Source organism: Schistocerca serialis, chromosome 2 (genome assembly GCF_023864345.2).
Source record: "Schistocerca serialis cubense isolate TAMUIC-IGC-003099 chromosome 2, iqSchSeri2.2, whole genome shotgun sequence".
In the NCBI taxonomy this organism is placed as follows: Eukaryota; Metazoa; Arthropoda; class Insecta; order Orthoptera; family Acrididae; genus Schistocerca; species Schistocerca serialis.
This window is the reverse complement of record NC_064639.1, coordinates 385,211,660-385,235,623: the sequence shown is the minus strand read 5'-3', so window position 1 is coordinate 385,235,623 and position 23,964 is coordinate 385,211,660. Positions and strand designations below refer to the sequence as shown.

Below are 23,964 nucleotides of genomic sequence, written 5' to 3'. Positions count from 1 at the left end.
GCCGCTCCGGCCGGCTGTTGTATATCTCAAATCGCTCGTGTGTGGTCTGTCATTGTCATGCGGAAGGAGATGTGGCTCCATATGTGGACGAATTCTTCCAATTCGAAAATCGATTACAGCAGGCTGTTTCTCACGCATCGACATAGTTACGTTACACACAGCTATATTACGTCCTACAGTTCTGAACTCTCTAGCGGCAGAGGGCTGCAAATGTGTAGACATGAAGAATAAAGATGTAGTATGTTACTAACGTTTCTTTTATTTAAGAAGCCTTAAGAGTTTTCACATAAAAAATTCGCAGGAGTTACTTTTCGGCACGCCCTCGTATATACATTATCAGTCAACAAATGTAAAAACTCATCTACCAATGTTAGAATTTGTGAAATAAAGCTCAATGTCAGCTGCAACAGAGCCTATGCTGAAGTGGGGCATTAACTGGATCTCAGCAGGAGCTCCAGTCACTAATAAAATAGTGGTGCACTTACACATAATTTAAAAAACGAGTTCTATGATTAAGGCTTGGAAAGTCTTTTTCGGGAAGTATTCCCCACAGCATTTGTCTTATAGGAATATATCTACTGAACACTTTTGTATAGTCAGTGAATGTGCTTTTCAGTTATCTGTGTGCTGAATAGAGCGGCGATACACGAACAATCGCTGCAGAATACGCCTTAGCCTTCGTCCAAAAGGACCTCCACAGTTCTTCTTATAAGCACTGTAGTTATTTTGGAATAAAAATTGTGTCCCTCCCTTGAACACTGATTCAACCTTTGCTAACATCCATTCTCTGGGTGGGGGGGAGGGGGGTGATCTTTTCTACTTCCAGCAAATGTTCACAAAATGTAATAGTCGTACTCTCAGTACTGAAACATCATATTCTCAAATCTCGGAATTAGAGTTGTCTTATATTCCTTCCACCGCAATGCATAAGCCGCGCGGGGTAGCCGCTTGGTCTGGGGCGCCTTGTCACAGTTCGCGCGGCTCCCCCCGTCGGACGTTCGAGTCCTCCCTCGGGTATGGGCGTGTGTGTTGTCCTTACCGTAAGTTAGTTTAAGTTAGATTAAGTAGTGTTTAAGCATAGGGACTGATGACGTCAGCAGTTTGGTCACATAGGTCTTACAACAAATTTTCACAACGTATGTCCTGTTATAAGCCTCACGTAATTTGAAAGCATATATTAAAAAGAAATGGCAGTGACTTACAGAAAATGTTCATTCCTTTGTTTCTCTCCCCTGGCAGAGGACCAGGTGTTCCTGGAAGGAGAAGAACTGCTGCAGGAGTATGTGCTGAACGACACAGGCCTCATCTGGAGAGGCAGCTACAACCGGCTGCGCCCGTGTGTCTGGAAGTATGCCCAGTTTGAGAAGGATATCCTCGACTGTGCCCTCTATCTCGTCAGCAAGATCGGCGGCGTTCGCCCAAGTGAGTGCGGAGATCCTGTGAGGGTCTGCAGAGCCATCTCAGCAGCAGTGAGTACCACATCATCTGGGTGAATACTTTTTACATGTTAGCTTCCTTGCATAGCAATTTTGTTGTTAGAAGCACCCTGAACAACTGCTTGGATGGAGTTTAAAATGATACCTGCTAGCAGCGTTTGGTAAATGTTTAACAAAAGAGACAGTCACATGGAATTGTTGGCTGGGAGTCTCCGAGGGATTGTTCAGTTGGCTAAGTGTAAGGGTTTTCTGTCTCTGTGCCCAATCGTCCTTTTCCATACCGTGTATGAGAATTTGCCCTTAAGGATCCCTGTAATGAGTGTGTGTGCAGTGGTGTCATGTTTTTGTTGTACGATGATGAAAGAAGGGAGAGAGTGAAACACAGTGCCAAGATATAGCGTACTTGTCTCAATTCACCATCAAGATTTAGTCTGGCTACCTCCAAGTTTAGCATCATTGTGCAGATGAACATTGGGAACTGTGATTATAGAGGGGGCACCACATGATAATTCTCTTAGCTGTGGTATCATGCAGGTCCTTCCTGGTAGCTTATATGAGTTATATGTACTGTGTTTGCATGAGTCATGTCAAGAAAAAAACATTAGCAGCTGCTAAAGAGAATATCCCATTTGAATGGTCAGATAGACAGATAGATAGAGCTGCTGTATTTACTGATGCATTAAACATTTGTAACACGTTGTTATCAATATCAAGACACGTTCATAGGATTTGTCGCCCTGGAAAAAGCGTTAGACAATGAAAAATGGTGCAAGATATTCGAAATTCTGAGAAAAATAAGGTTAAGCTGTAGAGAGAGACGTATAACAAACAATATGTACAGGAGCCAAGGGGGAATTATAAGAGTGGACGACCAAGAACGAAGAGCTCGAATTACGAAGAGTGTAAGACAGGGATGTAGTCTTTCGGCCCTACTGTTCAATCTCTACTTCAAAGAAGCAATGATGTAAATAAAAGAAAGGTTCAGGAGCAGTGGCGGCTCGTGAGTATACACTCCGGGTGTTCACAAATTTTAGATTCAAATAAATTTGAGAGTGTGAAATTAATAGCATCTGCTGTAAAACAGTTATGCTTATCAACAAGTTTATGCAACTACAGTCACAGCCAATAATAATAACAACAGTAATAATAACAATAATAATAAGACACATATCAGACAAAAGAAAGAATTGAAACTTCCTGGCAGATTAAAACTGTGTGCCCGACCGAGACTCGAACTCGGGACCTTTGCCTTTCGCGGGCAAGTGCTCTACCGACTGAGCTACCGAAGCACGACTCACGGCCGGTACCCACAGCTTTACTTCTGCCAGTATCTCGTCTCCTACCTTCCAAACTTTACAGAAGCTCTCCTGCGAACCTTGCCATGTCTCCGCTATATCCTTTCTTTCAGGAGTGCTAGTTCTGCAAGGTTCGCAGGAGAGCTTCTGTAAAGTTTGGAAGGTAGGAGACGAGATACTGGCAGAAGTAAAGCTGTGGGTACCGGCTGTGAGTCGTGCTTCGGTAGCTCAGTCGGTAGGGCACTTGCCCGCGAAAGGCAAAGGTCCCGAGTTCGAGTCTCGGTCGGGCACACAGTTTTAATCTGCCAGGAAGTTTCATATCAGCGCACACTCCGCTGCTGAGTGAAAATCTCATTCTGAAAAGAAAGAATTATTCTTGTGGAATTCAGTTGTTTTGTACATAATTAAGTACAGTTTGGGGCAATAACGAAATAATGTGTAATCTTTCGCAACTCTCCAATACGCATTTTTGTGTAAGTGGGAGTTTTCGTGCTTTTCCATTTGTTCGGACAAATGTACAAGATCTCTGACAGATGTACTAGTTCACGAATTTACTTCTGGACTAAAAATCAGATATTCTTACACTGCACCCATGCAACAACTTGTGCAAAGTGTACACTTTCTTGTTAAATGTTCGCTTGTAGTCATGCCTATTTGATTTCGTCAATCTCTCGAAGGATCTGTTCTCGGAGCCCTAGTTTCTTTGCGGCTACATTTCCTGATAATTTACTTTTCTGTTCCCAGAATCAGATTTTCACTCTGCAGAGGAGTGTGTGCTGATAACAAACTTCTTGGTGGGTTAAAACTGTGTGTCAGATGTCAGATTGAGACTCGAACTCGGAACCTTTGCCTTTCGCGGGCAAGTGCTCTACCGACTGAACTACCCAAGCACGACTCACGACCCATCCTCACAGCCTTAATTTTCCAATAGGATTTAAAATATATTCAACACAGTTCATGTTTACACTGCACGCATAAGCCGATTCCCGCAAGATAGACAACCAACTCCCAACCCAAGGTGCCATATTATGTGCAAATGACCAAACCCCATTAGTAATGTCTACCAACATGGCCTCTTGACTAGAGTACAAATAAAGCAGTGAGATCCATAAGGGCCTAAACCACACCAGCGTCGATCCTAAAATTTAAGTGAATATCAGAGAAACGTGTCATACAGCTTTTCGTGAATTTTCATATACATAAAGTCGGCCTACAGTACAGATAAATCTGACTGACTATACGATCAACAGATTTCATAAGCATGAATAAATGCTATAATCTCACAATCGATGTATAGGTACTTTAGGCCCTCATAATTCTCAGTCCCTCAAATTCATAATATGCCACAACTCATTCAGAAACCCACAAAACAGGTTTACTGTCTGTACAACTTTAACATACACTGACGTCCGATATAATTTCACTGTAACATACAGTGAGTGAATTAGCCTATGTGAGGAGTGTGCTACCATATAGCAGGATTTTTGCTAAGCAAACGGGGATACAAGTCTGCCGCAATGTGCTACCGCTGTGTACACTGTGAGCGCGCATAGTGTTCATCAAATCTGTAGGCCTATGTATTTGGCCCATAAGGCAATTGCGTCATACGAGTTGCACATGCGCAAAAGCTCCTTAAAACATGCACAACTGAAGGTGTGCTCGCTATCCTGATGCCAAATTTCATAGAGTCTAGAGAAGCAGCCGTGTAGTGGATTTAAGTGCGGTATCTTTCAGACTGCAGCATCTATGGTAAGTTTAACAGCATTCAAAGAAAAATAACCTATAAATCCGCAAGGTGTCGAAAATTAGGTTGTTCACATGCTCTTTTGCTCTTACACAGCAGCTGCCACTGTTCAGGAGTGGGATTAAAATTCAAGGCGAAAAGATATTAACAATATGATTCGCTGGTGACATTGCTACCGTAAGTGAAAGTGAAGAAGAGTTATGTTATGGGATCTCCTGAATGCAATGAATAGTCTAATGAGTACAAAATATGGATTGAGAGTAAATCGATGAAAGGTGAAAGTAATGACAAATAGCAGAAATGAGAACAGCGAGGGATCTAACACTGTGATTGATGCTCACGAAATAGATGAAGTTAAGGAATTCTGCTGCCTAGGCAGCAAAATAACCAATGACAGACAGTAGGACATCAAAAGCAGACTAGCATTGGCAAAAAGCACATTCCTGTTCAAGAGAAGTCTAGTAGTATCAAACATAGATCTTAACTTGAGGAAGACATTTCTGAGAATGTATCTTTGGGGCATGGCATTGTATGGTAGTGAAACATGGACTGTGAGAAAACTGGAACAGAAGAGTATCAAAGCATTTGAGATGTGGTGCTACAGATGATTGTTGAAAATTAGGTGGACTGGTAAGGTAAGGAATGAGGAGGTTCTGCGGAGAAACAGAGAGGAAAGGAATACGTAGAAAACACTGAAAAGGAGAAGGGACAGAATGGTAGGACATCTGTTAAGGCATCAGGGAGTGACTTCCATGATACTAGAGGGAGCTGTAGAGGGCAAAAACTGTTGAGGAAGTCAGAGATTTGGAATGCATTCAGGAAATAATTGAGGATGTAAGTTGCAAGTGCTATTCTGAATTGAAGAGATTGGCACAGGAGAGGAATTCACTGTGAGCCACATCAAACCAGTCAGAAGACTGATTACTAAAAAAAAGAGAAGGAATTGTATGATTATTAGTTTGCCTTCAGAAGCTGTACGTAGTCCTGCTCTCTTCTGAGGTTGTATTTAACAGAAGTGCACGTCAGAAAATTTGAATTACAATGGAGCAGTGTCCAAAAAATAATGTGAAATACGTTAATTGATACCTGTTCAAACAGTATCAGGAAGATACAAAAATATTTGAAGCTGCATGGAGAATTAAGCTGATGTATAAGGCCAAATGAGAGCACCCAATATCTACAAAACCAATAACAAAACAAAAACTGAATTGCAGTGTAAGTGGAAATTCAAGAAAAATATTTGGTAACATAAATTTGAAACAGAGAGTCAATTAAAATGATCAAATTTAAGGAAAATTAATGAAGCATAGCATAAAGAATAATAATCAGTGAAAAATGAGGACACAGAAAAATACAACATGACACAGGAAGAAATCCTGCAGTGTAGGAAACTAAAAAGAGCAAGATGTTTGAAGTAGATTAACACTATTGAGATCATCTTTCATAAACATCAAGACTTTATTAGCCTGAAAATATGTGAATTCTTGAAGTAGTTGTTTTAGTATTATGGAACAGAGCAATGCAGATAAAGATATATCATATAATGTGTACAGTGCACTGCCATATTTAATGAAAATGTATTTGCTGTTACAGAGATGACAGTAAAAACTATCAACAAACTGGAGATGTCTACTATGATCTGGGCAAATAATTTTTATGTGATTTGGCATTTCTCCTTGTCAGTTATTTTAATTTGCTTTTAAATGTTTCTTTAAGCTTTAATTCATTAGTATGTCACCCATTAATGGATCAAAATTCTTTGTTCCTGAATGTTACTACATACTGACAACGCCTTTTACATAAATCAACCAATTTGCAGGTAAACTCACCAGATGACAATGGAGCAGTAATGGGCAATTGGTCTAATGATTATGGTGGTGGTACTCCACCTACAAAATGGATAGGTAGTATGAAGATCTTGCAGCAATTCTACAAGAATAAGAAACCTGTGAAATATGGTCAGTGCTGGGTATTTGCAGGGGTACTCACGACTGGTAAGTTGTTGTGTCAGTGGAGTAGTTGTTAAAATACTGAATTCCACTGCTAAATATTTCAGTTAAATCCTGTGATAGTATCTGGCACAGTAGCTTTGGATTCTTCATAAAATCATGATACCCTTATTGTAGATTTCTTAAAGTATGAAATAAGTTACAAATGTGAGCTGCTATGTGTGTCTTTCAGAAACAGCGAGTACTTTAACTTGATATTTCATTCATCCTTATCACACAATCTAGGAGAATCATAGGCTTTCTTTGTAACTACTGCTATATGTAATCTTCATTTGTGTTCTTGTTGTGGTCTTCAGTGTGAAGAATGGTTTGATGCAGCCCTCCATGCTAGCCTATCCTATGCAAGGCTTCATCTCTGCATAACAACCTCAACTTACAATCATTTGAATCTGCTAAGTCTCCCTCTGCATGTTTTGCCTCTCACAGTTCCTTCTATGACCAAATTAATGATTTCTTGATGCCTCAGAACCTGTCATATCAACCAATCCCTTCTTTTACTTGAATTGTACCAAACATATTTTTCTACCAAATGTGATTCAGTATGTCTTAATTATTTATACAATTTGCCCCTATAATTTTCAGCACTCTTCTGTAGATCCACATCACATTGCAAAGGCATCTAATCTCTTCTTGTCTGAATTGCTTATTGTCCATGGTTCCATCCAATACAAGGCTACAATTGAGAGCAGAGAAATACTGCCAGAAAAGACTGTCCTAACTCCTTAATTTAGATTCAATGCTAACAATTTTCTCTTTTCTAGAAGTACTTTTCTTACTATTGCCTATCGCTCCAGTTTATGTTTTCCCCATCTGAGACATTGTCAGTTAATTTGCTGCTCAAATACCAAAACCTATCTACTAGTTTTTGAATCTCAATTCCTACTGTATTTCCCGCTTGTAATGGTTTAAGAAGGTATTGGCAGTTTTTCTTTGATAATATACCAACAAAATGTTGTAAGAGATAATGCCACTGACAGGCCCATAATATGCAGCTTGTTTCTGCCTGCAACTATGAATCATTCAATCAAAAAATATACAAACACTATCAAGTGCTCAGCTCACCTGTAATGAAGCTGCACATCCTCTCAAGTTTATTTCATGCTCCAGCATTTCAGTTGTCATGTAATGCAAGTTTAATTCTTCATACAATAAGACTGCTCTTCAGTCTTTTTTTTTAAATATTCACTTAACTCAGCTTATTCTAAAATAATTGTGTGTTGTAGTCCAAAGTGTGCTGATCTCTCAGTAATTTGCGGCAAATATCATTAATCCATTTTTACTGAAAGTCCTCTTGCTTAGGTTATAGTCAGTAATGTAGCAAAAGTATTGTGACAATAGAAGTTCTGGGATGGAAGCAGTAAATAAAACAAATGTCATGTGACCACTCACCTGAAGATATGATAATTGTACCTAGATGTCACCCACCTTCCATCTCCAGGAAAGTTGTAGTCTGTCATAACTCTTTATACTATTACATCAAAGCAAAAATCAATTGGGGAAATTAGTAAATTATGAGACAGCCCAGTACTTATCTTCAAAATGCAAAAAGTGTACTACCAACAGACACTTGTCTGTTGGTACTATATGTTCAGAATAATTTTTTCTTTCTTTCATTCTGTATTTTTGCTGTCACGTATAACATCTGTAATTTGTTTACTAAGATGGTTCTCACAAATAAAGGAAACCACTACTTCTTTACAGTTTGCCGAGCTCTGGGTCTACCAGCACGTACTGTAACAACATACTCAGCTGCCCATGACACCCAAAACAGTCTGACAGTTGACTATTTTGTTGATGATAAGGGTGAGATCATGGAAGAAATGAACAGTGACTCCATATGGTAAGATGGCTTTATTAAAAAGTGATAAAAAAACACTACATACAAACAATACTTTTAGTCTGTTTGCAAAGAGCAATCAAATTTGACCCCACAAGTATTTTATTGAATACATGTGCACATGTCAAATATTCTAAATTATAAGTAATGTAAAAGGAACTGTTAGGAACTTCCTGAAAAACCATTCATATTATTTGTAGTTATCTTAAATTCTTTTTAGGTTATTTTTGATTTTCTGAAAATAAACAACAGTATTTAAGTGGTATTCATGAACTATTTATATTTTATTTAGTCACAAATTTTTTCTAACAAGGGTAGGACATCAGTTCTTGTCAAAGTGGATGTATCTCTATGCTTAAAATAGTTCTTTTCACAGATAAGCATGCTCTGAAGAAAAATTCATATTTTAAAACTGTCAATATATATTTTTGTAAACTACATCTACATTTTCATAATTCAACTCAAGGCACCATATATCATTTGAGCCAAGATATATATTACCATTATTTCTCTCTTTCATTTCTCTTCAAGTCTTACACTGATTATAAGAAAACCATTGTCTCTATGCCTCCACACACATCTCAGTTGTTTCGTGTTGTTCTTGTGGTCATTAACCAACATGTATGGGGAGGGAATGAAGAACATATATTCTATGCTGTGGTCACAGTGAAGACATGCTTGGTGTTCCAAGGAAACCAGTTTCAACAGTCATGCTGCCGTCATCTGACCTTATGGAACTTGTTATAAAATTCCCATATTTCATTACATTACATTCATTACACAGCATAGCTTGTGTACCTTACAAAATATAACATATGTGTTGCAATTGAAATGATCTGTAGTGTCCCTTGAATACTGATCTTATAAGTGAACTCAGCATTATTTCATGAAAAGTGTATCACCACTCTACCAAAGATTATTTAACACCCATGTTGAGTGCATCAATTTTTAAATGCTGCTCAAAAATGTTCAATGAGTCATTACTGGTAATAGAAGTTATGTCTTACTAGTCTCCAGAATTATACCTTAACTTAAGAGTATGAGAACTACTGGTTGACATTATTACTTCTCCTGCAAAGATGACAGCATATTTTCATGAATGATCTCAGTACTCGTAATGTGAGGGCATTCATGGCCAGTGTCTTTGTTAGTTAAAACTTCTGGGTCGAGAGGCTGTGGTCGCTCTGTAAAACTTCTTCTTCCTGATGTTTCGTTGCCAACTGTGGGCAACATCTTCCGAGGTGAGTCAATGACTGGCTGCCAGGCCATGGAGGTCTCGTTTACATAGAGCGCATAGAGGGCACCACTACACATCATTTGGGGTTGACTGTAAGTCTATCTCTGACTAATGTCATTATTCTTGATTGAAGATAATCGATTGTCACATCGTTGGTGCAAAGTCGACTGCCATATCTTATCTGACTTTAAGCCTTCCTCTTTTCCATTAAAATTATGGTGGTGTTTCTGAATCTCTATAGCTTCTCTACACATGCATGCTTAATAGTGTGATGTCCTGGCTAGCACACTTCTCCCACTAAATTTTATTCATGATCACCATCTTTAAAAACATGTTCTGCTACAGCTGATTTGTTGGTACATCCCAGTTGACAGTTCCTTTTGTGTTCTGTTAAATCAGTATTAACACTTCTTTTCATTGTTCCAATATAAACCATCCCACAACTACATGGAATTTTAAACACCCCTGGAGTTGCTAAGGGGTGTCGAGCATCTTTTGCTGATCTTAAACACTCACTAATCTTCTTGGTGGATCTAAAAATTGTTTCAACTTTTTCTTCCATTTATTCACAATATTATGGACCATATTGGGACAGTACTGACCAAAGTTCAAGTTGAAACAATCTTGAGACCCGCCAAGAAGATTAGGGAGTGTTTAAGATTGGTGAAAGATGCTCGACACCTCTTAGCAACTCCAGGGGTGTATAAAATTCCGTGCAGCTGTGGGAAGGTTTATATTGGAATTACAAAAAGAAGTGTCAATACTTGCTTAACCGAACACAAAAGGAACTTTTGACTGGGACATAGCGACAAATCAGCTGTAGCGGAACATGTTTTTAAAGACAGTGATCATGAAATAAAATTTATTGAGATGAGTGTGCTATTCATGACACTGCATTATTATGAACACATGTATAGAGAAGCTATAGAGATTCAGAAACACCACAATAATTTTATTAGAAAAGAGGAAGGCTTTCAGTTTGATAAGATATGGCGATAGACTTTGCACCAATGATGTGACAATTGATTACCTTCAATTGAGAATAATCACGTTAGCCAGAGATATACTTAGAGTCAGCCCCACATGACATGTTGGTGGCCTCTATGCACACTACATAAACAGTACCTCCATGGCCTGACTGCCAGTCATTGACTCACCTCGGAAGATGTTGCCCGCAGTTGGCAACGAAACATCAGGAAGAAGAAGTTTCACTGGTCGATCATGGCCTCTCAGCCTGAAAGTTTTAACTAATGGATCATAGTAGTCTATTGTACATTTAGTGCTGCAAACACCAGATGGACATCATTCACACAGAAAAGTGTACAGATGTTAAGGATAAACATGTATTTTTTTCCATCTAAAGGGCAACAAAATTATGTACACATATTCCAGGAAAATAAAAAGATGGAAACAAAATAATACTAAACTAAGTGATTGTTAGTATGGGGTGGGAAAAATAAAATGATAAAAAAATGTTTCATGCAACCCAAGTTACATGGGGCAGATGATAGTTGTGTAATTTACCTTAAGCTGCATGGGACATTTTCCAGTCCAGACCATGTGCATGATCAAACTCATCTCAATTTATCCAACAACTATAGTTGTTAAAAATGACACCATCAGCATCAAATAAGTTTTGATAGTGTGAATTATTGCAGCATCTCCACTAAATGTTGAGTAGCAACTGTACTTTTTGTAATATTGTCAAATTACTGCTTGAGTAACTTTGTCAATATGTTTCATGTGCTTGGTGCCTGTACTATTTGAGTTTCTTCCCAATGCCCTGCTAATGTTTCTTCTTTGCTATGGTGCACATAGGAATCCAGTAGATTTAAATGTAGATAACAATTGCACTATGTCCTCCTATACAGTATCCAGAACCTGTAACTTGGTGTTAATGTTGTGGTGTGCCATCCTGTTAAATTAAATATTTTATAGCCATGTAACACACAAATGTTGAGTAGTATGGATGCAAACAGCATATTCAGTTTCCCTTGTCCACTTATTGTCCCTGCTGATGTGACTGGTCCAGTGACAACCCCTGGTAGCAAGCCACATTAATTCATTCCACACAGATTTCCATTTGTGCAAAATCTGTTTATTGTCTGCACACAAATGCACACATTTAAGGTGGTTTACAGTTCCATTCAAGTTTAGTTCTGCTTTGTTACATCAAATCATTATTGTGAAAATGTCCTTACCATCTTGTACCATTTCCTGAAACAACTCACAATATTCCATCCTACAATGTGGGCAGTTTCCATGTAATGGATGCAAAAGTCCTGTGATGTGGACTTTCTTTCTTGCAATGTATACTAATTTGGTAGTTCTAGTCTCATATTACAGAATTTATTAAAGTAAATGTGTTAAATGTTCAAATAACATAGCTGATGCAGCAGGACTTGCTGTGTGAGCTCTCTCAAACACTTTATTAAAAAACTTTACTGTTTGAATGAATGTACTAATTTTTGGGACTGCTGCTAGCAAAATGTTTTCAAGAGATATCCGCTAAGATAACACCATGCTATGAATTTATGATGTATTTCTCCCCAACTTCTAAACATGTTGCACAAGTCTCACACACTACATTTCTTTTAGTGCACATTAATTACAAACAGATTACTGTATATGCATGGACACTTGTGGATGACAACAAATGAATTATTCTGTTTACAAATGAACATTTCTCAGTTATAAATTATAGGCCATAAATTTCAGATATTTATGTGGATTATGTTGGTCATAATGGCATACAAAGTCTACAAAGACATATTTTTCACAGGAACTTCCACGTATGGACTGAAGTATGGATGGAACGCCCTGATCTGATGCCTGGAGATGGAGCCCACTATGGTGGCTGGCAGGCAGTTGATTCAACACCACAGGAACTGAGTGACAACATGTACCGCTGTGGGCCTGCTCCAGTTGTAGCTGTGAAGCAGGGTGAAGTTCTTCGGCCATATGACTCTGCTTATGTGTTTGCTGAAGTCAATGCTGACAAAGTATTCTGGCGTTACAGTGGCCCAACTCAACCACTGAAATTAATTCGCAAGGACATGCTTGGGTAGGCATCTCAGCAAGGCATTTTTTTATCTTCTTTTTTGTTGGCCATGCATGTGTTTAACAATTTTAAGTACTTCAAAATCCAAATTTTACTTCATGAGAATGAACTTTTATATCTCCTTAGTTTGTTTTGTTAAGCTCTCTTGCAACTGAGATACCAGTAACATAAAATATCAGAAAAATATGAGTTTTTTTTTATTTTCTCTGCATGTTTGAAGCACAAATGTGATAAATGTTTGCACATGTTAGATTGACAATAATTCTCATTTAAATGTAAATTAATTAATAATCTTGCAAATACTTAAAGGACATGAAACATTTCTGTTATAGCATTGGACAAAACATCAGTACAAAAGCAGTCGGTCGCTTTCAGAGAGAGGACATCACAAACACTTACAAATATCCAGAAAGTGAGTGATCATTTTTCTTAAGCAAATCATAAAAATGTTTGTCAAACAACAGATTAAAACTTTACGTTAAATGGAGACTGAAACTGAGACCTTTGCCTTTTGTGATCAATAGTCCACAGTCTAAGCCCAATACTCTATAACCATAACCAAGCATCCATTTTCTCTCTGCCAGTGCTTGGTATCTACTATTCACCAAGAAAAATACTTGCATTAGAGTTATATCCCAATATGTCTCAGTTCAATATCAGAAAACAGAAGGAGAAATGGCATTAAAGTTAACATGGAGATGATGCAAGGTCTTCTGTTACATTTTAAAAGCTTGTTAACATTTCCATAATTACACATGCACAAGAAGATTCAGTATATTCTCCTTTCTAGTCTGCACACCACCAAATTGCTACCAAATTTGCAGGTCTTATTTGATCTCTCAACTCATTGTCTGTAATCTACAATTTGAATTTTGCTTGATGTCTTCATTGTTAGTCCTACTCTTTACCTGCTATTACTGTGCCTCCTTTGACCCAATGTTTCTGCTTAAACATTCTTATAACCAATTTCTTCATTTTTCCACTTTTAAGTGTTACCTTTTCCTCCTCTTGAAAGACATACCAGTTTCAAAAATTGGGTGTTCAATTTTTCTCTCCATCCTTCTTCGACATTCATATTTTCTTCCACAGCTGGGAAAAATTGTGAAAATATGTAGACTCATTTGATCAAAGTCTCCACATGTAAGAAAATAAATAGAGGAACTAAGAAATGATATAAAATTGTGAAAGTGCAAGGCAGATGATATTGTGGAATGCTGCTATAAGTTAAAAATTGCAGTAATTTGTAAATGAACTTCAGGATACTATGGAATCCAGTAGGATTTGTAGAACAATATACACTGTTCATTAATGAAAAGTATACTTAGAATATTTACTGCTGAACTGAATCAAAACTTTTCACTATTAGTTCAGCAGCAACTATCGTAAGTATATTTTTCATTACTGGTACTCAACACTGACTACTGTTCTACAAAACTTTGCAGATTCACACATGGGCTATTTAAATTATTTCATAATAACTTGATTTGATTTTTATCTCACTTGCAAGGTGTTTGCTGATGTGGAATAACATGAGACATATTTGGACTTGTAGGTATTTGTCTCGGTGAATTGTGGATAATAAATACTGGCAGAGAAAAGAAAGTTGGGCTCAGGGTCCACAATATTGGGCTCAAATTGTAGAGTATTGTAAGAGGAGAATTAAGGATGGGGAGATCAGCATTTTCTGTAGTTTCCAGTCTTCTAAATGAGTCTCCAGCAGTTACTGACAGGCTAACAACCACCAGTACAAGAGAGTACAAAGCCCAAATGTGCCCACTGGGTTTCATATAGTTGGTTATTTTGTTATCTCACCTACTCTTATTAAAATCTTGAGAAAATATTGTATTTTTAGACCAGTTTAGCTGAACCATGATTTACTCTTACACTACGAGACACAAAAATAATTTTCATGTAGACTTTGCCTCCTTGTTTAGCACCCACAGTGGGGTTATGTACAGTACTCTCCCTAGAAATTTTGTAAGGTACATAAATACATTATTTATTACTCTTGGACAGCAGGTGAATTTTTTTTTTTTTTGGTTATATGCCGTCCAGCACAAACTTTCAACTTTCCCCACTGATTTAAATCAATGCCCTCTCTCAACCAATGTCTGTGATTTCCTTGAGTCGTGTGCGACAAGTGTCTTCATATTTGCTATTCCCACCACACATGTGAAACAATAATGTGGTCTCATATTTGTGTTGTATGATGATGAGAGAGGGAAGAGGGTGCAAGCCAGTGCCAGTACATAGCCTACTCTGCAGATAGCATACTTTGTTCGAATATCACCAAAATGGCAGTCAAACTAAATGGTTCCATCCAGCTAAAGAATCACCAGCAACAGTGGCAAATATCTTCATTCTGAGGCAATTTGGAGGTGTCTGGAGTTCAGTCCAATCCCCAAGATTGGCATAAAGTCTTTGTCACCATCTTTCCTCAACCTGTTAACTAAATACTTCTGACAAAACTGTGCATCAGTGACTTCAGTTTGGAGGTGGATCCGAACTTAGGGGGAGAGGATTAATTTCAGTGATTACAAAATCAAGTTAAATGAAAATCGAAATTTGCTACTTGAGTTCTCGACTGGTCTCTTGTCAGAAGGATGTTTAAATCCTGTGGGCCTGGATGAGTGCACTGACTCAGTTGAGAATTCTGGGGGCCATTTTGGGTGTCACAAATGTTGCATCCTCTTCTGAGGTAACTGGGCCAACAACTGATGTAACTGGTCATCAATATCCTTATTACAAATGACTCCTTGGTCGCAGCATTTGCAGCAAGAGCTCTGCAAACAGTTGAATTTTGGACCAATTTTATTAAGGCACTACCAGGTTTGCTGTTTGTAGCTACATCATCAGGTGGATATAAAAACTGAAATGTGATAAACGACATAGTGGAGAATCTAGAAGGCTCAACCTTCGTAGTTAAAACGACAATGTCTATAGGGCTGATAGTCAATGTATAAAATGTTGGTGATGGAAAACATCCGATGCCACATGCCAACAGGTCAGCACAAAACAGAACCACACAGGTGGTCTGCAGCAACAGCCAGCCACACTGTGTCACCTGTGGTTGCTGCAGCTCACCTGTGTGGTTCTGTTTTGTGCTGACCTGTTGGCATGTCCTTCTTATGTGGCACTGGATGTTTTCCATCACCAACTTTTTATGGTTCAAAATTCAGCTGTTTGCACAGCTCTTGCTACAGACTGTACTACCACAGATGTAGATGCTGTTATTGCAGGGAAAGACTCCAGAAAGGCATGTTAGAAATAAGGTAAACCTATTATCAAACCAAAGGTTGGTTTGAGTACAACAGTGGTTTACTAGACTTGGTCCTATTGAAGCCTATGAACTGCCTTACACTGTCAGATAAAGGGTGGACCTATCATTTAATGCAGTTTCTGAACCATGGGCAATATTGCCATATATAACAAATAAATCTCTGAGTTAGGTGAAAAAAGCATCAAGTGGCTGAAAAATTAATAGGACCAACTGATAATTGCATCCTGAACCTTTAGAATTGTAGTCTGGCACTTCCTCACTCAGTTACCAAGTCACATTATGTAATACTGCCAGGTAATTAGTAAGCTATGAAAAAAGATGCCTTACACTAACACTTGTAACAGGAAGAAATGACACTGCACAGCAGATACCTGGAGCTCATCCTACACTAGAAACAGTACATTACTTAAGAGGTTCAATTATCCATTGCCATTCCCCCTTATAAGTGTTTGTTTCCAAGTATATGGCCCTTAATTTGCGATAAAACTCAAAATATTAGATCAGAATCTTTAAAATTGTGAACAGAGTAACTCAAGAAACCATTATTTCATTCTCTGTGGATATACCTCTAAATTCAAGGTTGTTTTCAATAACACAGCACTTTAATATGCAAGGTCCTATTAGAGGTAATATGTTTGACTTTTTACATACATATTGTATTGCCAAAAGTGAAATGATGAGTTATACTGAGTGCAAGAAAAAATCCAGCTTAAGGATAAACTAATTGGATCTGCAGTCTATCACTTACCTGTAAACCCATTTTAAATGAAAATATTTCCAGGGAAGGTGCAATTGAACAAGATTGATATAGTCTTATATTGGCTGAATTGGAATTGAATGCAGTTATGAAACGACAAATGTAGTAAAATAGTTTTAATTATTAGGAGCCACATTTTTTCTAAATTAGAAATAACTTCATTGTAGAAAATGATCATGGTTAGAACTGCAGGTGGCTCCACTATGCAGGAATTTTGTTTCTACCATACACATCCTTTGACATCTGTTTCCTGTGTTCATAATGTTCGTTGTGAACACTTTTCAATTGATGGAATGAGCATTAATGTATCATACGGTATCTCAAATTTCATAGAAATACCCACTTTCCTAATTTAAATAATTCCTTACTCTTTATTATTATTTTAGATTTCTGTCAAAAGGAAAACACCACTTTTTGTTTATTTTATTGAATATTTTTAACAAAACTGTTCATTCTCTAATTTTTCAGAGAGTGTTGAGGAGCGTGCTGCTATGCTGAAGGCACTAAGGCAAAGTGAAAGTCTTTTCAGCAGATATTACCTCAATGAAGACTTTAATGACATACATTTCAATTTTGAACTAAGGGATGATATTGTAATTGGCTCACCATTCAGGTAATATTGCTCGTCCTTCAGTATGGTTATTCTACAGATTTGTTCATTCTAAAAGAACAGAAAATTGAACTGTCACATATTTAAATACTGACATATGTAAATGAATAAGCATTCACATGCACCGGCCGCGGTAGCCGTGCGGTTCTAGGCACTTCAGTCCGGAACCGCGTGACTGTTACGGTCGCAGGTTCAAATCCTGCCTCGGGCATGGATGTGTGTGATGTCCTTAGGTTAGTTAGGTTTAAGTAGTTCTACGTTATAGGGGACTGATGAACTCAGGTGCCGAGTCCCACAGTGCTCAGAGCCATTCACTTGCACAGTAACAGAGATAGGAAATAACAATTATAGAAAGCATAGCGTGTGATGTATACAACTGCTTAAAGGCAGCTTTAAAAGTTGAAGTTATTATCTGATCTGAATAGAGCATTATTAAACAGCAAGTGGTTGTATAATAATTCAAGTGTAAGAAAAAGTTAAGATCAGAGGCTAAGGAAGAAACTAAAGGTGTTTCGATTTTAAGACTTTTTCTCATATCACTGACTACAAACACAAAATTGATACAGATAGATTTCTTCCAGTAGCTACAAACCCTATCATATTTTTAGTTGTCACCTAAAGAAAATTATCTTCAAGATAAAGGTATAAAAAAAGTTATGAATAATAGTGGTTCAATATAAATAAAAGAAAAAGACTGAGGGGAACAAAATATTTCACAATTACAGGTTCCTTCATGCAACAAAAATGAAGGAAAGAGCTTGAACTAGTGAAACTGTTCAAGGACCAATGCATTGTACACAGAAACATATAATGGGACACACCATTCACACAAGCTCTTGTTGCATTTCTTTTGGTAGGAAAGTGGTACTCCATGCATTAGTCCATCGAGTAGTTGCCTTTTCCTTATTTTACAAGGATCCATTCTAGGACCAGTTCTGTTTATGCTCTCTGTAAATGACTTGGAACTGACTAGCCCATACCATAATTACATAACATTTGTGGATGACACAAATGTGATAGTAAAACGAAGGACCAAAGAAGAATTACTACATGAGATTAAAAATTGTACCACCCAAATTACAGACTGGTTTTCTGGAAACAGCTTAGTAATCAACACAGAAAAAACAGTTACAGTGCATATAGAAACAGTGCAAAATAAATGTCCACTAGCACCAGACATAGAGTTGTTTACTAGCACCCTCAAAAATGTAAGCTCTACAAAATTTCTTGGGATATGGATCCAAGAAGATCTAAGATGGGTCCAGCATACTAAATACATTACAAATAAATTAAATACCATTTGCTATACTATCAAAATTCTTTCTGATTGCACATCGAAAGAGACATTAAAAGATGTATACTTCGCCCAGGCAGAATCCTTCCTGTGATACGGCATAATCTTTTGGGGAACCACATCTGCTAGCAACTGTTGTTTTATATGCCAAAAGATAATTGTAAGAGCCATAGAAAATGCTGCGTCAAGAAGCTCATGCAAGCTCTTATTCAAGAAACTTCATATCCTTCCACTACCATGTCTGTATACTTTACAAGTAATCATATTTGTAAGGAAAATCTTAGAAAATAGCAACAATCATGTGTCAACTAACCGGAGTATCCACCTGTATAACACAAGGATAAAGCAGGACATACATGTTCAACATGCGCATACAACACTAAAACAGAATGGACCACTGCAAACAGGAAACAGACTATACAATAAGCTACCTACAAGCATTAAAACAATAAAAGACACTTCAAAATTTAAAACTGCTGTCCATAAATATTTACTGCAAAAATTGTATTATAGTATAGATGAATATCTCGAAACATAAACATTCAAGGTTTACAGACTGAAGTCATGTAAGTGATTTCTCTGTATATTTACCTCCCATTTTGGCCAGTTGAGTCTTGTTGATGTAGAGTCATTGATGACTTTTCATAGCTCTATTTCTGCAACATTTTCTTCTCATTTTATGGATGAAAATGATTTATTCAAAAAGATACTGTTTCTTACATTCGTTCTTTGTTTACGAGTGTGGTACCATTTGGTAAGAAGTTATTATATCTAAGTCTATATTGTTTTTACCCTATCCAGATTGTCCTTGTGACTGATAACTTCATCTTCAGGATAACACATGGTCCACTGGTTTATCCTCTGCATGTAGATGTCCAGTGGTATTCATCATATTAATAGCTTCATAAGACAAAGAAATATGTGCAGAACTGAGGCACAATATAATATTGCACAATATTAAACAGATTATTAGCATATTTAGCATATTAACATTTTATTCCCTTGTCACTTAATTATTGCCAGAATCATTGACACTACAGCTTAGCTTCTTGTCTTCCCACATTTTTTTTTTTTTTTTCAAATGGTAACATATAACTTAATTGTTCTGTAAATCTGTTGATAACAATTTACAAATATCTCTTAATCATTATTTCATTTGTCTTTTACTCTGTTTAATTACTGCTTCTATTAATTGTTGCTTTCTAAATTTTGTATTTTTTAAAAATAAACGTTTCTATTTTTACATTTTAAATTGTAATAAATGGTACTGGGTAGTATTATGTGAATCTAGATATTTACCAATACTATCAATCAACAGTTAGTTCTGTGATAGAATAGATTTCAAATCATAGTCTCTGTGCAGTAAATATGTTACATTTCATTCCAGAACATACTTACACTGCTTGGTAACCACAATAAATCTGTGGTGGTATAAATAAAACATTAGCATTACTTATATTTCAGTATCATCTCACATAATACAGATTTCTAATACTTTACCATTCTATCCCATGTAGTGTTGTGGTTGTCATGAAGAACAGGAGCAATCAACAGGATTATACAGTTACTGTCCTGTTGCGAGTTGACACAGTGCTTTACACTGGCCATGTGAAGGATGGAGTAAAGAAAGAGAAGGTTGAGCGTTTAATTAAGGGTGGAGCTGGTAAGTAACAATTAAGAACATAATATTATTGCTTGTATTTATATCATTGAACACTAATAATCTAGTCATTTGGCACAAGGAGCTCAACCCAGCCTACTGTGACCATTTTTATGACATATGTCCATCAAACACAGACAATCTAAATTTGATTTCTACAATGATTTCCAACAGAATAATCAGGGTGTCCCATGAGAAATGGTCAGTATTCAAGGATGTGACACGGGTGCTTATTTGAAGCAAAAACTTTATGTGGTCATATGCCTTATTCTGAATGGTTTTCCAGATAAAACACATTAAAAAAAATTTTTTTAACACCATGAGGACATTCCTTTGGCCACATTGACTGCAATGTATTTCCAGCATGACAGAGCCCCTCCACATTTTACCAGACATATAAGGGAACATCTCAGCTGCATTTACCCTAATTGCTGCATTGGTGGTGGCAGTACAATTAACTGGCCACCAAGATTGCTAGGCCTTAGGCCATTAGGTTTTGGGTTATGAGTTTGGATGAAGACTGAGCTGCACAAATGAAAAGTGAATATGCCACATGAACTGCCTGGTCACATCATGGAAGCTGCTGCATTTGTTAGGGAACATGCAAAACCTCTCAGATAAGGAACACAATATGTTTCCACAAGAGTGCAGAAATGCAATGAAGTTGACAGTAGGATTTTAGAACATTTATTGTTAACTGCACAAAAGCTGTAATACTGGAGGTTAATATGTAAAAAATACATAATTTTCACTTGATACATTGTGAAATGCACATTGTAATGCTTACTAACTGTTGTGCAAGTGTATGTGTGTAAAACTGACAATGTATTGAATGATACAGAAAACAAATAACAATATGCATTAAATGTGTTTTACCTCAGAAAACATTCAGAATTGGAAATTTGTCCATATGAAATTTTTTGCTGCAAATGGTATTCCTGTTGTCCCCCTAAATGTTGAGCATTCCTCTGGGGACACCCTGTATAAATTAAAAGTTTTTCCTCATAAGTGTATTTGGCTAGTTATTTTTTGGATGTTATTCTCAAAATATTTTGGTGATATGTCACCATCATCATTATTATTGTCTTCATATGGTAACAAATAAGGTAAAAAGACAACCATCCTACAGCACATCCAATTAATTATCAGTCTAGTGATAATGACGTTTACCCTGTGCTGTTTGAGATCTTCCTGGTGTAATACCAGTTTCAAAGATTCATGGGCATTGCATCAGATGCTGCTGTTGTAGAAACTATACAATACTTCAATGAGGTTGCTGTTCACAACCTTTACGTGTCTCTGTGTGAAGTAGCTTCCTAGAAAATAGTAAACACCAGGATGATGGAAGGGACTTTAATCTTATCAGAGGAGACATTGACTTCAGGAACCTCTTACCAGAGAAAAGAGATGTGCAGGAACCCTGGGCACAAACTGCAAATACCAGCATTTGCAACTTAACATGTTGTTGACACCTGGTCTATCTACCCTAGATTCAAGACCCCCTGCCCCTCCCCCAGTTTGTGTATTCTCACCAGATTTGTTTTTCTTCAACTGATGATGTCCTAGCACTGCTAGTATTGGTTCTCACACTGTGTTGAGGTATGCTGTCTCTGTTGACTGCATCATTAACTCCACATATTTTGACCAACTCTTTAATTACAAGTCTAATTGGTCAAGGCAGGTGAGAGTATCTTGGTCTTTCTGCAGTTCATATGATTTCCAATTTCTAGGCAGTTTCCAGCAACAGCAGATTGTTTTGCTGTATCTAGTCTATTGTGATGTCAATGTTCATCGCATTTGTCTATAAGAGTGCGACAAATCTGAAGAATATTTGACATCCAACAATGATGTGGAATCTTGTATATTCCTGGCTTCCCCAGGCCCATGTTGTCTTTTACAGAAGCCAGAATCAACTTCACCTCTGTTGAAGGACAGAATACACATTTAATTTGATGTTTCTTGACTGACACACCATTGTAATAAGGCATGAAAGGGTCCTGGTTGAATTTTCTATATCTTCTGGCTGCTCATGATGATTAAACATGCTGATCAAAATGTGGTGTTGTCTTCATCATTTCATCATCATCATTGTCATCACCATCATTCATGACAGTGGCTAGAGTGGACTGTGTAGAGGTTGGGACTTTGTAGGAGTGCTGATGACCGCACAGTTGAGTGCCCCCCAAACCAAACATCATCATCATCAAAATGTGGTTAGTAAGTGTGTTTTTCATTTATTCTGAATTTATATGTATTCCAATTTTCTATCTTATGTCTGCAAGCAATTTGATGCTGACTTTTCATATGCATACTAAACGCTGCTCTCTCTTTAGACAAAGCTTCAAAGTTAATGTGGAAAATAGTTTTATGGCATATTCTTTGGTAATCAGTTTCATAGTCCAACCACAGCTGATGTCTGTATGTATCCATTTAACCAATTAACCAGGTACTGAATAGACATGTGGCTTTAATAATTGCAGGACCCATATTTAAGAACTTTCCTCCAAAATGAAGTTTTAAAACTTCACATGTCCATGTAATTACATAATTCCTCTCTCCCCAAATGCGCAGCCTCTAATGTGTCTTCCCTCATAGTTATCTCCCTTTGTCCACATGACTTGAAATCTGCATAACTTGTCCCTTCTTTCAAACATTCCCCAACCTATCCCTCACTCACCCCTCATGAAGGAACTGGTGGTTTCAAATCCTGGAATACATTCTTCAGGTAAGTATTTGTCAGTCATTGTACCTCCTTGAGCCTCACATATAATTTCTCATTTTTTATGGTCATTTTCATTTCCATTCTGAGAAATGTACCTTGTCTATCATTCTGAGAACAATACACAACAACCCAAATTCCTTTCATTAATGGATTCATTGAGTGAGCATAAAAGAAGGAGAATAGATTAGTGGTTGTTAGCAGTTTCTATCATTATTATTTCATGAATGGTATTGCATTTTCTGGTGATAACATTCTTCTTGAAGTCACTGCACTTACGTGAATTGTGTGTTTGTTTTTATATAACTACCTCGTAGAGTAGCTTTTACAGTTTTCTCCACTGTTAGTCATCTCTCAAATAAAAAATTTCATTTTAGCTTCCCAATGGAATATTTTAAGGTATGTGCAAATGACAAAAATGAGAAGTACTTCTTTAATACTTACATTAGCAACAAATGTGAAAAGTTCTATCAGTACAGTTTTAAAACCATTTTGTTTCAGTTGAGGAAGTAAGGATAGATGTGTCATATGAGGATTATTACAAACACCTGGTGGATCAGTGTGCATTCAATATTGCCTGTCTTGCCACTGTTCATGACACAAATTATGAATATTTTGCCCAGGATGACTTCCGTGTCCGTAAGCCTGACATTAAGATTAAGGTAATGTATGTCTTTAATTTGTGGCTAGTGCAATATTTGAGAATGCTAAAAGTTCAATTTTTTAGTCACACTGTAAGTAAAATGAACAAAGAAAATGATGATAAATTTAATAATAACTATAGTGGCCCTTATGAAATGCAATGCTCCACACATCAGAAAGCTGATGTATTCTGATGATCCAGATATAGCACAAAGTACAAAGTAATTCATCTGACAGTGAAAAGTCCAGAATGAAGTAACAACAATTAGTAAGCATGGATTGCTACACACTGTATAGAGGAGGCACTGAGTCGCAGACAGGTACAGTGGAATCAAATGCTAAACTATTAAGGCTTTTGGGTAAAGTCCTTTTGCAGTAGAATA

General features: G+C 37.2%; 1 protein-coding gene across 2 annotated transcripts in view; it reads left to right on the top strand.

Annotated features, from left to right (window-relative positions):
- The window catches only part of LOC126457206 (annulin), a 478,708-nt gene that overhangs the window by 438,759 nt on the left and 15,985 nt on the right, over positions 1-23,964 (top strand). For both annotated transcript variants that reach the window (XM_050093306.1, XM_050093305.1), the window contains exons 5-12: positions 1,240-1,469; positions 6,295-6,469; positions 8,186-8,324; positions 12,341-12,622; positions 12,952-13,031; positions 17,125-17,269; positions 20,078-20,223; positions 23,441-23,601. In XM_050093306.1, coding sequence (XP_049949263.1) covers positions 1,240-1,469; positions 6,295-6,469; positions 8,186-8,324; positions 12,341-12,622; positions 12,952-13,031; positions 17,125-17,269; positions 20,078-20,223; positions 23,441-23,601 — 1,358 coding nt within the window. The remainder of the gene's footprint in view (positions 1-1,239; positions 1,470-6,294; positions 6,470-8,185; positions 8,325-12,340; positions 12,623-12,951; positions 13,032-17,124; positions 17,270-20,077; positions 20,224-23,440; positions 23,602-23,964) is intronic.